The 14,832-nt window shown below is 49.6% G+C and overlaps 1 protein-coding gene across 1 annotated transcript in view; it reads left to right on the top strand.

The window, feature by feature from the left end:
• Rptor (regulatory associated protein of MTOR complex 1) overlaps positions 1 to 14,832 on the top strand; it is a 294,655-nt gene that overhangs the window by 256,025 nt on the left and 23,798 nt on the right. The window contains exons 21-24 of the mRNA XM_021212174.2: positions 4,569 to 4,687; positions 9,997 to 10,100; positions 10,687 to 10,870; positions 12,548 to 12,658. Coding sequence (XP_021067833.1) covers positions 4,569 to 4,687; positions 9,997 to 10,100; positions 10,687 to 10,870; positions 12,548 to 12,658 — 518 coding nt within the window. The remainder of the gene's footprint in view (positions 1 to 4,568; positions 4,688 to 9,996; positions 10,101 to 10,686; positions 10,871 to 12,547; positions 12,659 to 14,832) is intronic.

A 14,832-nucleotide genomic window follows, 5' to 3' on the forward strand; every position in this document is an offset into this window, starting at 1 on the left:
AAAAAAAAAAAAAAAAAAAAAAAAAAAAAAAAAAAAGATGTGCACCACCACTGCCCGGTGGCTGTCATTTTTATTATCAAATTTCTCAAGAGTGTTCTTGATTATTATTATTGGATATGTATATGGTGTGCTGTGGGTATCTTCATGCCACAGCACACGTGTGGAGGAAAGAGGACAACTCTGTAGAGTCAGTTCTTTCCTTCTACATTACACGGGTTCTGGGGTTGAACCCAGCTCATCAGGTTTATACCAGAAGTACATTCTACTGACTGAGCAATCTCGCTGGCCCTGTATACAGTGAGTAGCCTGTCCTAGCCTTCCACCTCGCTCCCTTTGAAGTTCACCCATGAGCATAGGCATGCCCAGAGTGGAAAGAATCTGAAGAGGGTGTGGTGGCCCTTGTCCAGGCTATCCGTGGATCCTCTCTACAGCATCCTCCTTACCCCTTGTCAATAGTGCCCCCTGTGCACGAAGCCCATGCCCACACAACTCTGAACCTGGCCACAGATGCCCTGCCAAAGCTCCAGCCCCAGCAGAGAGAGTAGAGCCACTGTGTGCTCCCTGCCTACCTGCCTGCCTGTCACCTCTGCCTTCACCAGACTCCTACCAAAAGAGAGGAGGGTGTGGTCTCACTGCAAAGCCACTGGGAGCCTCAGAGGACAGGGACAGGGTTTTTACAACTCTGCTGAGCAGTGACATTTTGTAACGTGTTGAAAATGCATCACCATGGTAACAAATCCAAGGTAGAGCTAATGCTGAAGGAGTGAGAAAAGGAAGAGTAAGATGCACAGAGCTCCCTCACCCTCGGTGCCAGCCCAGAGCCCTGTTCCTGTGGGAGCTCCTGTGGGAGCCAGCAAACCCAGAGCCTAAGCATGAGAGACTAGAGTGGGTCAGGGCTGAGACCCCAAGCTCCTGCCTCACTCAGACAGGGGCAGGCTGACTCCAGGGAGAAGACATCGGCCAAGAGCCCCTGTGAGGACTGCTCAGTCAGCATTAAGGTGACAGACAGCCATTAGCCACCCCTGCTCTTCCCTATTTTCCTCTTGTCAAGGAGTCAGAAAGCACAGTGAGCCTTTTCATCCCGGCCATAGTAGTGATCTGGTGAGGCTCTGAATGTGCACCAAGAGGCAGAGGCTACACTAGCGTCTGCCCTGACTGAAAGAAATCCAGCAGGGATTTGCTGAAGAGAGTTAATGCTAGGAACGTAGCTTAATGGTGGAGTGCTCGCCTATCACACACAGTCCCTGCTGTGGTGACCAAAGCTTAGTGGGTCATACGAAGATGCTGAGGGTCAACTACAAAGACCATGCAGATGTTCCAGGGCCACTGGAGATAGGAGGCCAGAGCAGTGGGTCAGTATAACTCCCCCAAAGGTTCCATCAGGCCAACAGCTTAGACTCAGAAGGGAAGGTGTAACTGGATGTACTCTGAAGCACCATGACAGGGGCACAAGGAAGAACAAATGCAAGGGACACATGCACATGCAACCACCACCACTGCCACCATCGCCACCACCACCCACTACCACCACCACTCCCCCAGCCCTGGGACCTGTGTTTCTAAAGACTGGCAGAAGTCTTGGCCATTTCTAGATCATCAGAGGACCTGACCTCACTCTGCCAGCTCTTCAAGCCCCAGATGAGGACTCGCAGCCTCGTGTCTATACAGTCCTTTCACAATAAGGCTCTGAGGTTCAGAAACAGCTGCAGAGCTCTGAGAGACTGCACTTCACCATATGCTATTCAGAAAGCTGTGGCTACTGCTCTGCAAATCAATCCTAGAACATCACAGTCTTTTATTACTTCTAGTCTAGACATGAAAATAGATCCTTGGCCCTTCTAGAGCCTAGCAAGTAGCAAGTTACAGGCCAGGCCCAGTTCCTGCCTCTGCTTTGAGGCCGAACCCAGTGTCCTTACCTCAGTCCCATGGGCCCTGATCTGTGTATGAGGGTGGCAGGTTGTATTTTGGAGATGTTAAGACAGGGCAGTTCATTTGGCAAGGAGCCAGGGAGAATCGCTCCTGGCAAACCAGGGCTGATGTGAAATCAAGAGGTAATTTGTAACCACAGCTTCGCTAAAAAAAAAAAAAAAACCTGCCTCCCATCACAGTCAGAGGGTAGTAAAGCTTAGTGTTGTGTTCTCTGCTACACAGTGTCATACAGAACTCAACACCTACAGTCAACCAGGTCATTGAAATAGTTGCTTTAAACTAAACAGTAATATTTACAAGTGTCTCCCTTCCTCGTGTCCTGCACACTGTTAGGCTTTTCTGGCATTGTTCTGTGGGATTCCTGATTCTAAAGGACTCCCCAGAGGATTCTGTATCTGTCACTGTCACTCCAGCCCATGAGGCCACAGGGGCTTTGAGACTCCACCTGTGACGACCTATTCTGTTCAGTGTCTGCTGAGTTTGCTCAGTAAGCTAACAGAGGGCTGAGTAGAGCCCTCATTAGTCATGCACCAGCCCCTCCCTCTGTCTGCTAGTTACCCTCTCCAGTCCCCTTCCCCAGTCTGTGACCGTCAGTCCGACATCTGAGTGACAAGGTTCACCAGAGGCATCAGGATCCCTCACACTTGGTGCCATGGCAACTGAGCTTTGCAGGAAGTTTGTTTCCTTCCTATGCGGTGCTCACTCCCCAGGAGGATGCCTGAGAGTACCTGAGGTAGCCCTGTGAGCACTTGCTGTCACTTAGAGGGGGCTGCCAGTGCCATCTGAGTGGTCAGTTCCCCATCTCATGCGTGAAACTGAAAGCAGAACGTGTGACTCTGTCTCTAGAGTACACTCGAAGCCACCGCCTCCTTCTCCTCTCCTCTCAGCTGCTGCTTGGCAACTCCATCCCTCAGACCTGGAAATCAGATCTGAGGACATTTTGCCAGAGAGATTCTAAGCTGATTGTACTAGTTTTCTTAGACTTTACTTGTAAATCTGGCCCAGTGTTTGGAACTGTAGAGTTTTAAGTTGAAATGTCAGTCCTCTGCTTCTGAGCTGTAGCCACATGAGAGAGCACAGAGTGAGAAGGCTGCTTTCTTTGGATTTTCCCTGCCTCTGGGCAACCCAAGCTATGTTCCACCATCACATCCAGGTTTATCACAGGCCCAGGTCTCCTGGCACATGTGCCTTCCTGCTTCCTGGAGGCTTAGGAACTGCTGAGCCCACACCTGTGAGTGCGTACTGCCCACGGTGCCCTGTAAGACATCGAGTCTCTGCAGGCCTGAGTTGTTGCCTTATAGAGATGCCTGTCTCAGCTGGTCACATGGTTTCATGGTTAGGAGCTCTCGGTGCTCTTGCGGGAGATGTGGGTTCTGTTCTCAGCACCTCTGATGCATAACTCCAGGGATCCGATGTCTCTTTTGACTTCTCTTGGCTCTTACATGCACATGGTGCACATACATACTCTCATACACACACACCATTTTTTAAAATTAAATAATTATTTTTTAAATTCTGGTCTTAAGACTTAGCCCCCCCCCCNNAAAAAAAAAAAAAAAAAAAGAAAGAAAGAAAAAAAAGAAAAAAAAAAAGACTTAGCCCCTCAGTGATAGGCAGTAATGCCTTACTCTGCTCAAAAGAGAAGCCATGGATTCAGGAGCTGGGGTGCAGCCCCCTTGACCTGAGCACCCTCTTAGTGAGTGGTGTACATCGCTGCCATGGCTCAGACTTTGCCCTACACAGCCCAGGATTAATGGAAGGGAAGTTGAATTTACTTCCCATCTATAGATGAGCACGCAGGTCAGCAGTCATGAGAGAGTGGACAAGCAGAGCTCAACAAGTCACAGAGTACATGCAGAGAGGGCAGTGGCCAGAGCCCTGCACCCCACGTAAACTGTACAGCTGGCCGTGCTGCCGTCCAGGAACCGAGAACAGGGGACTAGGCGGTATTCTCTAAACAACAAAGCCATCCAAGTGCAGACCATTTCTTAGCCATTTTCCTTTAGAAAGCCCCATCATCAAAAATTGAGACCTACCATGCATAGTGGTGTACACCTTTAATTCCACCCAGCACATGGAAGACAGAGGCAGGTGGATTTCTGTAAATTCAAAGGCAGCCTAATCTATCTATATAGTATATAAGTCCCAGCTAGCCTTGACATACAATGAGGTCTGTTTCAAAAAAGGGATAGGGGGAAATGAGACCTGTATGATAAAGCTTGTTCACTAAGAGAATTCTTTTTAACTTTGTGTGTGTCTTTGTGTATGTGTCAGTGTGTGTTAGTGTGTTTGTGTGTGTGTACATGTGTCAGTATGTATCAGTGTGTGTGTGTGTGTGTGTGTGTGTGTGAATGCAGGTGTGCTATACATGTGGTGCTAAGAGGGAATCAGTCCTCCCTTTCACGGTGTGGGTTCTGGGAATTGAGTTCAGTCATCAGGCTGGATGGCGAGTCTTCGCTCTCTGAGCCGTGACACCGAGCCGTGACACCGAGCAGCACTGGGGAGCTTCCTTAGCCCCAGCTCTAAAGTTCTCCTTCCCGACAGCATGGGGTGTGCAGAAAATAAGCCACCTCAGAAGCCACCAGCACATGCACAGGGAGCTACTTGCTACTAAAAGGTCTCCTGTTTCTCTCTTGTAGGAGTCTCTTTTAATAGTGTTTACACTCAAATGTGGAGAGTCTTACTGCATCTGGCCGCAGATCCCTATCCAGATGTCTCTGATTTAGCCATGAAAGTCCTCAACAGCATTGCTTACAAGGTATGTGTATGAGAGATTGTCACTGAAGCAAGCGCTCACAGTTTTGCTTCTGTGTGAATATTCAAATAAGCAGCTCCAGGAATATCCAGGCCTACACAACAGCTTAAAAAATTAAACAACTTTGAGCAAGCGTTTTGAACTCAGAGCTTCGTAGTACATCTGAACTGTGCTTGCGTTGCAGCTTCGGACATAAAGGCTGCCAGTATTCTTCATGGCCTTCCTGTCGGTATGGTCTGTAGTGATTTCCCTTCCTCCACTCTGGGCTTTGTGCTCGCCGATTTCTCTGTTGTTTTCACTCCCAGTTGACTTGTTCTTTCACTTGCTTCTGTTCTGAGCTTTTTTTATTCTTCTAATTCTCATTTCTTAAGTTAGCAAAGCATAGTCTTCATTGGAGATTAGCACCTCCTCCATTCCTTTTTATGAGAATTTGGCCTAATCCCAAGACTGAAGAGTGTCAGGCAGAAGTTCAAGAGACCTCCCCTGTGGCCTGGAAGCTCCCTTCTCCCCTGTACTCTACTCTGCAAACCCTATCCCCTCTCTGCCCCCACCTTTTCCCAGGGTCTTGATGGTTCTCTCACCCTTAAAACATTGAGCTCCTGCCAGGTTCCCCTTCTGGACTCTATGGGTGGATACTGCTGGAAGCCACTTACCCCCATAAGCTGGGATAATTGTTTTTGTTTCCCATCTCTGAAGGATCTACCAGCCACTGTACATGTGGTTTCTGAAAACATTTGTTTGGTGTTTTTCTATTTGTTTACTAAGTTAGACAGTTCAGCTTTCATAAGTGGCACAAACTAGAATTCATATGAATAAAATTTTTTATAACTTTTTCATAAAATTTTGAGTTTGCAAGGAAAGGGCACGTGTCTGGTGTTCAGAGGGTCACTTAGGGGCAGGATCTGTGACTTTCCCAATCTAATCCTTGTTTATTCCTGGGAGGTATGGAGCCCTGCCCTGGTGCTGTCTGGCTGAAGCAGGGGTCTTTGCAGCAGCCACAGCTGCAGCTGATGGCCTGTTAACTGCTGCCAGCTCTTCACTGCAGATGTGTTCTGGGCGCCTAGTTCTGGATGACTGAAATGTCTCACTGACTGCAGTTGCTACTTGTTCAGCCCTGGTAGTGTCACATGTGGCAGTAACAGCCTCCCTGCACCCAGCTTCAGTCAGCCGCGGTGGGCAGTCTCATCTCTCTGTGTCGCAGCCCTGGGTATACCACAGAGCGCATTCTGGGCTTTAGATTCAAGATGAAGCTACATTTACAGGCATCCTACACATAGACTTGTTGGAATGGTGGAGATTATGCTGTTTTTACTGCCCAGTAATCTTTCAGCCGAATGCCCGAGTGTTGAGTGTGCCCAGCCTGGGTAGCCCAGCTTACTCTTTCCACCCCCTGTGGTATCAAGCACTGGCCCAGTGAAATCTAAAGGTTTTATTGCTTACTAGAAAAATTAAACAATTATTACGGTTTGTATTTGTTGCACATTATGGTATGAGGCCAAAGGAAGGCAGGCAAAAGGAAAACAAGAAACAAGGGGTGTGTGTGTGTGTGTGTGTGTGTGTGTGTATCTCTGTGTCCCCATGCCACAGCACTTGTGGAGATCAGAGGACAGGGGGAACTGAATTGGTTCTCCATCTAGTGTAATCGTCCTAAAAGTTTATGTGGACATGGAGTCTGTGGTGTTTAAAGTATGTAGGCAGCTCTGTCCCCTCATCACAGTTCCTGGCACAAAGCACTCTGATGGCTTAGTCTTTGCTCGGGGGCACAAGGCAGCCTCCTGACTGCTGTGCTTCGTACAGGCTGCACAGCTTAGGACTTGCACTGAGGGTGTTCTCACCTGGTTGGCTCAGCGTCTAGAGCTATTGAGTCAGGACACAGCTCTCTGTATTTATCTTTCGGTGCATTGATGTATTTGCCCTTATAGATACTGTGCCTGAATTATTTAACACTGTAATCCTGGTGCCTGATACTGAACTCATGACTGTAAGTTCAGTACTGCAGACACAGCCTTGGGTGTTAAACAGTATCTTTTTAAGAGCTTCAAGTGCACAGAGCAGTAGGGTGCGGCTTTGACCTCCTAGCCGTGGGCTTTGAGGTTGTATTTCATGAATGCACCTCTGAGCTGGGAGGGCGTGTACTCTCCACTGTAATGTGCCTCCTGACTACTGCCTGCCATGGTAGCAAGCTACATCCACCTGAAAAGCAGCCTAGCACTCCTGGGGCAGCACTCCATAAGGATGCCTGAACCCTGAACCCTGAACCCTGAACCCTGAACCCTGGCAAAGGAACGTTTGGCTGCTCTGTCTATTCTAAGTGGCAAATCCCAGTGTGCACATGCCAACCGCTGGAGGCACACCACAGCCAAGGTTTCAGAAACCAGCGTGGGCTGCCCTTGGGAAGGGTACGTGTGTGCATGTGTGTTTAGAATAAGCACTGCTGACGAGTTCAGGAACATAAACATTATGGAAATTTTTTTGTGTGTCATAATTTTAATTTTAAAAGATGCCTTATTTTCTCCTCTAGGAACTAAAGAGATTATATTTCACTTTATAAAGAAATGAACCTAGTTTGCATTATTTAACTCTGAGGCCAAATTTTTGTTCATCAGAGTCAAAACAGCCTTATTACTGTGAAATGCCCCCCAGAATTCTGCATCCAAATATGGAAGTTGCTACTAGCTGTGTCTGAAAGAAGCCACACTGCTTGACAGTGGCGGCCTGATCACACGCTCATACTTGACAGTGGTGGCCTGATCGCACGCTCATACTTTTCCTTCTGAAGGTGCAGAGAACAACTCCATGGAGCCTTCTGTGGTGCCATCAGCTCTGTCCTCTGCCCTCTCTTGTACTGAGGATGGAGGAGACAGAGCTCCAAACGTGGGTGCTCAGATAGACCCACAGTGTGAGAGAGATGTAAATGCATGTAAACTCACCGAGAGGCAGCCACAGCCTCTGGCTTTCACAGGAGCCACACCTTCCCAACAGGCACTGCAGGTTAGACAGTAATCCTTCCTTAACCAGGGTGAAGGGTCGCACAGCCTAAGGAAGTGAAGACTGAGACGCTCCACTGTCAAATGCTCCACTGTCAAATGGTCCACTGGGCTGGGGGTGTGGCTGTTGGTAGAGTGCTTACCTGATGTTCACAAAACCACAGGCCCATCCCCAGAATCACAGAAAACTAGGGTACCAACACTTAGGAAATGGAGGATGGAGCGGTCAGTAGTTCAAGATCATCCTCAGGTAGCTAGTGAGTTCAAGGCCAGCCTAAGATTAAATAAAGAAATGGCTCAAGTAAAACTACAAACATTGTTCTATTAAGCATGTTACAGCTTAGCCTCTCAAGGGGGTGTAAGCAGGAGAACATGAGTGTGAGGCTCTCCCTCCCTGTCCCCCGCTTCCCACTGTCAGTCAGTACTTGAGCACCACTTCCGAAATGCCCTACCCTCACCAGGTAGTGCCGATCCCAGACCAGTGAGGCTGGGTGGGGACATTCACTGCCAGGTTTCTGAGGTCCCCTCCTGTGTTTGACTCTGACTTGTACAGAAGTCTGAATGTATTTCAGACATTCTTGTTGGAAACTGAGCCCCGAGCAAGAATAGCTTCCAGTGTTCCGCCAGAAGTCACCAGCCCCTGCCCTGGCAGGCCTGTCTCTTACAGGGCTCTGAGCATGACAAATGATTCTTGTTGTGGCAGCTATGGGCAAAGAACACTTGCATTGTCTGGCAGGCCAGTGCCACGCTGGAAACCATGGATCCTATGTCCATTTCTATCCCCGCAGCACCCGTTCCTGTGTCCTGGGCAGGGCGAGCCCTGAGTTTGTCAGAAACCTCCCTCCTAAAGCTGCTGTCTCCTGTCACCTGCTGATGCGCAGTTGTTAAAATGCAGTTCAGTGATTGCTTAAGGACTGGTTCCAGCTTCCTCTGCTACTTGTATTAGAATAAAGTCGAGGATTGTCTGGGAAAAGGAAGTTGTATGCATAAATGATTTGTGTCTGATTGTGACATTGTAGGGGTGGTGTTCCAGGTAGTGACTGAGTGATTTAGAAATGTCAGAGGTCTGAACAGTGACCCCCAGAGCAGAGCTCTTTCAACTGAAGGTTCTATGGGGCTCACCTTCTCTCCTGAGCTCCTAGATGACACAACCTGCTGGTCCTGTGCTAATACAGGGGCCACTACATTACTCAACCTTTGTGAAGCTGCCCCAGCTCTCTAAAGAGCAGAGCAGGTTCCTGCAACCACCCAGTCTGCTAGTTTTGAGAGAGAGGTCAGTAGCTACCTTGGCACAGGAGTATCGTTGACAGACACACACTCAGCTCACACTAACCAAAGCTCTGGCCTGAATGCTGTACCTCAGGCTGAGGGGAAACTCCTACATAAGAGCTCAGACCCTGCAAATGTTTGTGAGCAACGTGCACAGAGCATGCCGTGATCTTCCTTCTCACGGGGCTACGTTTAAAGAACTGATTGAACCTGCCTCTGACACGTGGAAATTAAAAACAGGCCAGGTCATGTCTTCCCCTAGATTCTAAGTCTAGAGTGGCCACCTAGGATTCTGGTGATGCTGGCTGCCCAGTCAGCAGGCCAGACCTGACCTCCAACCTTCCTCACCCCACTCTACCCGTTTGCCCTTTTCCCTAGTCATCTTCTCCCCTGGAAATGAATGTGTGCATCCCCACAGTGTGTGAGCATGAAGGAAAGAGTGTGTGTGACAAGAGCAATGCTCTTTATCTGGTTCTGGGGGTGGAATTCAGGATCTGTCACATACTAATTCTGTACTCAGTCATCAAGCCACACCCAACCCAGTGATGGGGCCTTAAGACAGTTAACCTGTCTGGAGTGGTTTGTTCTAGGGTAAGTGAGGCTCCCATATGCTACCTCTCCTGCCCCCTTGTTTTTCATGAATCCCTTTGAAGAACACAGGACGTTTGTGACTGACCAGCAGCCACAGTTCTGGGCTGTCTGATGATGTAACACTCCCAACAGACAACAGCATTTCCTGATCCCTCAGTACACCTTCCTGAGCTGCAGCTGCCTCCCCCCGAGACAGAGCCAGTCTGGGCCCCTGAAAGGGCCACCTCATGGCTCTCAGATGAGAGGAGGACAGTACTGAGGACTGGCCCCAGGTGGCCTTGAAGCAGAGGAGGAGCCTGGAGCACCTCACATTTCAGCTGCTAGAGCTTCTGCCGAGATTACTCCCCAGTCTGAGCCTCATAGGCTGTGGTGAATGAAAGAGCAGTCCCTTGTCCTCTGTCACCCCTGGGAGTGTCTCACTGAGGGCTTCTGACCTCTCTTGTCATTCTTCCTTTGCTCTCTTAGGCCACAGTGAATGCCCGGCCCCAGCGAATCCTCGACACATCCTCTCTCACACAGTCGGCCCCAGCCAGCCCAACCAACAAGGGCATGCACATCCACCAGGTGGGGTAAGTGGCCTGCCAAGCCCCTCCGCCTCTGAGGTGGGGTCCCTGATGCCACCTCCCTGCCATGGCCTTGCTTTCCCCTCCTTCCCTTCTCCTAACGTTTCCCCCTCTCCCTAAACACACAAGCACGTGCCGATGTCTGTGCGCTCAGGGCCCCTTTCTAGACTTCTTCCCTATCCCAGGAACACTTCATTTGCATATCATGTATCAGAAAATGTTGAATGAAGCCTTTTTTCTATGACCTTTGGGATTTTTTTTTTCCCCAGAGGCCCAAGGTTCTCTATGTAGGTGCACAATAGGATGTGCTAGACAGTTTCTGCCCAGGAAGCAGTATGACTAGCCCAAGTGTGACTGCGCACACCAGCTCTGTTGTGACTAGCCCGAGGCGACTGGGCACACCAGCTCTAGATTGTGTTATCTTGTCCTCATAAACGCTTGCCAGGGCACATCCCGCAAGGACAGTCCTCACTGTCGCTTTGGCAAGTGGCAGGCCAGGCAGTTGGACATTATCAAGGGAGAGAGTCTGGATCCTCATCACTACAGAGTAATCCTCAGTAAACCATGCTGTCTGCTCTTCTCTCAACTGCAGAGGCTCCCCGCCAGCATCTAGCACCAGCAGCTGCAGCCTGACCAATGATGTGGCCAAGCAGGCTGTCGGCCGTGACCTGCCCTCCAGCCGCCCGGGTACTGCCGGCCCCACGGGGGCACAGTACACTCCTCACTCCCACCAGTTCCCTCGGACACGAAAGATGTTTGACAAAGGCCCTGATCAGGTACAAAGGCCTGAGCTCTGTTGCAGCCCTTGTGCCCTGTAAGCACGCAGTGTCAGAGCAGGGTGCTGGGGACTTGGCTTTCCTAACATCCAGCATGATACCTTAGTTTAGGGACATTCTGCTCCCCACAACCCAGAGCCAGCCATTGCCTTCAAGACCCTTGGAGACACAGTGGCACCCAGGTCCGGCCCCCTCTGTCTGCAGGTCTGGCCTCTCTGGAGCTCCTCCTCCCTAGGTTGGCTCATCTTGGCCCCTCTGTGAGTGCCAGATAGCACGTGGGGTTAACTTGCTTCTTCACCTTCTTAAGCAAATAGCATTTGTCTCCACTTGATGTAGCTGCTGCTCCTCAGGGTTCGTTGTGAATGGCTTGTTTGGTTTTCCTATAAACATTTGACTATTCTATACAAGCAGGCACACTCCCTGCTTTTAACTAAGCAGTTGGAACAGTTTATGAGAGAGGAATGTGCTCTGAGAGGCACAGAGATGGCACATCCTGTCAGCCAGTGCACAGTGGAGAGTTGTGCTCAGGATGTCTCAGCAGTAGAGACTAGCGTGACTCACTGTGTCATCTAGAAGGTAAAGAGGAACCGCAGTTTAGAGCAGTAGCACAAACCTGGAATCCCAGTATTCAAAATGCAGGCCGGAAGACCACTGGTGTTCTTTCTGTACCACAAGTGAGACTGAATCCAAAGAAATGTAGGCACAGCTCCCTTGTAAGTTAACTGTGGAGCAGAATCACAATGTTAGTGGCTAGCAGGCCATGTGGCAGCCATTGATATCCCCACCCCCACCCCTTACCCCCTGCCCTGGGCAGCTCCAGTGACTCTTAAGCACCTTGACAGCCAGTAAGTTCCAAGTACAGTCAGCATCCTGGTTGACCCCTGACATAGCTGGGAGCAAGTGTGGAGGACTGTGGTCTAGGGGACCCATGCATCAAGTAAGGGGTCCCCACATCAGAATTCTCAAATGGAGCCAAAGCCACTGCTTCCAGGAGAGCAGTGAGCCCGTCTCCCACCATGACCCCTGAGAGTGGGAACCCCTCACTGCCAACATGCAGTCTGGTGCATTTCTTCAGCCCTGGACAAAGGGCAGGGCACTGGCAGAGGCCATGGAAGGAGAAGACGGCTGACCCTGGTGGCCAGGGCCTCCTTGCTCCTGTGTGGAGAAGAGTAAAAGACAGTTTTTGGTGCCTCATTTGAGCTTTGACTCACCTGCACTTGGCTGTGCCTTTGCCGTTGTTTTCTGTGGCTGGTGAAGGACCACCTGTGCTGGTTAGCAGGGACTGGGCATAGGCACATGAGCCAAGCACACAGGCCTGGCTGCCCATGTGGCTCAGGTAATGGGAGTCAGCAAGACTGGGCTGTCCGCGGGGAACGGCAAGGCAAATGTGAATCTCGTTGTTTATTTTTGTGTTGGGAATGAGATCCAAGGTCCTCAGGAATGCTAGGCAGGCACTCATCCACTGAGCCACACCCAGCCCGTGACCCTGTAAAACAAGGAGAGGATGCCAGGCTCATGGTCATGAGCATACAATCCCAGCACTCAGGAGACTGAGGAGGAAGACCAGGACTCCAAGCCAGCCTGGGCTACATAGTGAGACTAAAAACTAAGTCAGTACAGGAACAATGAGCCTAAAGTGTTTTCTCCTGATTCTGCTCTCTCTCAAACACTCTCAAGACCACAGATGATGCAGATGATGCTGCTGGACACAAGAGTTTCATTTGTGCCTCTATGCAGACGGGGTTCTGTGACTGGAGCGCCCGCTACTTTGCCCAGCCAGTCATGAAGGTGAGTGCTTAGTCCTGCATAGCCTCAGTGCCCCCACCCCCCAGAGGCTGGCATCCTCTTGCTGCTTTCTCACTGCCACGTGTCCCTCCCTGCTGCTGCTGCTGCTTGTTCCTTGTTCCTCAGACTCCCTCCTAGTGACACCAAGCCCATCCTGTCCCTGTCTTTGGCTTCCTGAGCCCTGTTAGCCCAGCTGGAAGCCGTGACCTGAGCAGGTGGCCTGGGATTTATGGGCGGGGTTTATGACTATATGTGCTCATTATAGTCAGCCTCACCTTGGGTTCTGTGGCTCCTGTATGTCTTTGCTTACTGTTGGAGGGTGACAGCAAACTGCTGTCATGGTGCGAGTGTCAACACCTAAGACTGAAGAGCCGAAGTCCTCCTGACTTCTCAAAGAAAGCACAGGCAAAGCCCTGCCATCTAGAACCTGCCAGCACTCCATGTCACCTTGTCCTCACTGGCAGGGTCTAACTGTGTTGGAGTTAGAGTGAGCTCAGGCCTGTCCTTGGGCCATGCTTGGGTTGGTGACTGAGTACTGTGGGACAATGGGGATCTGCAAAGCTGTCTTCGGTCTCTTGCTCGGCCTTAGCTCTGTAGTACAAGGTACGTCAAGACTACAGACTCATGCCTGAGCTAATGGCCCCAACCATGCAACAGCTATACTTGGTCAGCCTCTGTCTCCATGTGGTGTTGCAGAAATTAGCTTTTAGGTTTTTATGTAGGGCTGAAGTATGCTCTTAGACCATCTTCTCCTTCCTGCATATTAACAACTGCAAACGAAAGCCACAGATTATTCTTAATTCTAAGTCTGGATAGATGCCCAAGTAAGTTCTCTCTCTGGGAAGCATTTGGGTTTCACCACAGCTTCTGCTTCCCTCTACCTATGGTAAGACCGGCTAGCCAGTAAAGCACAGAGTAACTGTTTTAAGTATCTTTGGCAATTGATAAAGTTCTGAGTTCTTAAGGGCCTTTACTGATGGAGGCGGGGTGAATATTCCCTTCCATTTTTTATATAAGGGCTAGAGAGATGGCTCAGCTGTTAAGACAGTTGACTACTCTCCCAGAGGACCCGAGTTTGCTTCTCAGCCTTTAAGTGCTGGCTTGCAACCATCTGTAACTTCAGTTCCAAGAATCTAGTGCCCTTTTCTGGCCTTCCTGGGCACCAGGCACAAGTGCAGTGCTCATACCTACTCGCTGCCAAAATAGGCTACGCGGAAGAAAGGGCCTTAAAATATTCAAGCAAGCATCAAAGTATAAAATGGCTGACTTCTTACGTCTTGGGCTACCATTCCCTTCAAACTAAACATTGCTTTGTTAAGATACAAAATAATTAAAAAATAATCAAATGTAGATATTCTCTTTGAGTCCTTATAAAATACAAAATTGAGATCCATTGAAGTGTCTAATAGATATTTAGAAATTCTGAAATGAGCCAGATGGTAGTGCACACCTTTAATCCCAGCTCTCAGGAGGCCGAGGCAGACAAATCTCTGACTTTGAGGACAGCCTGGTCTATAGAGAAAGTGCCAGGATGGCCAGGGCCACACAGAGACCCCTGACTTGAGAAACAAAATTAACAATTCTGAAATGGGGTTGGGAATGTAGCTCAGTGATGAAGGCTTGCCCTACCATGCCCACAAGTCTGAGTTCCATACAAGCATTACAAAAACAAAATAATAAAATCGGTTAGGCCGAGGGTACAGCTCAGTGATGGACAGCTTGCCTGTCGTACTAGAGGCCCCACTTTCCATTCCAGGACTACCAAAAATTAATAATAGTAATAATTATGCCTATAATCCTAGCACTCAGGAAGTGGAGGCAGGGGGGTTTGTGACGTTGTATCAGCCTGCACCATATTTGAGATTCGATCTCAAAACAAAACAGATTTTAAAAATTATACGTAAGAACATGCTCCTGGTGGAAGTGTTCAGACAGAGACTAAGAGCTGAACCTGTAGACTGGCAGTAGTTCCACAGGTCCCCGTGAGCCCACATGCTTGTGGGAAGTCCTAGAGGGGAGCTGTGTGACCTCTGACACCTTGATGGTGGTGGCACTGAGTGGCTTCTCTGCGCACATTTCGGGCACCTGCTCTCTTGATACCAAGCATAGAGGGTAGGATTGTAAAGAAATCAGCCTGCAGATCTTCCACGTGTCGGGGTCAAGCTGTAGGAACAAGA

The sequence above is a fragment of the Mus pahari genome, chromosome 14, assembly GCF_900095145.1.
Source record: "Mus pahari chromosome 14, PAHARI_EIJ_v1.1, whole genome shotgun sequence".
Classification (NCBI taxonomy): Eukaryota; Metazoa; Chordata; class Mammalia; order Rodentia; family Muridae; genus Mus; species Mus pahari.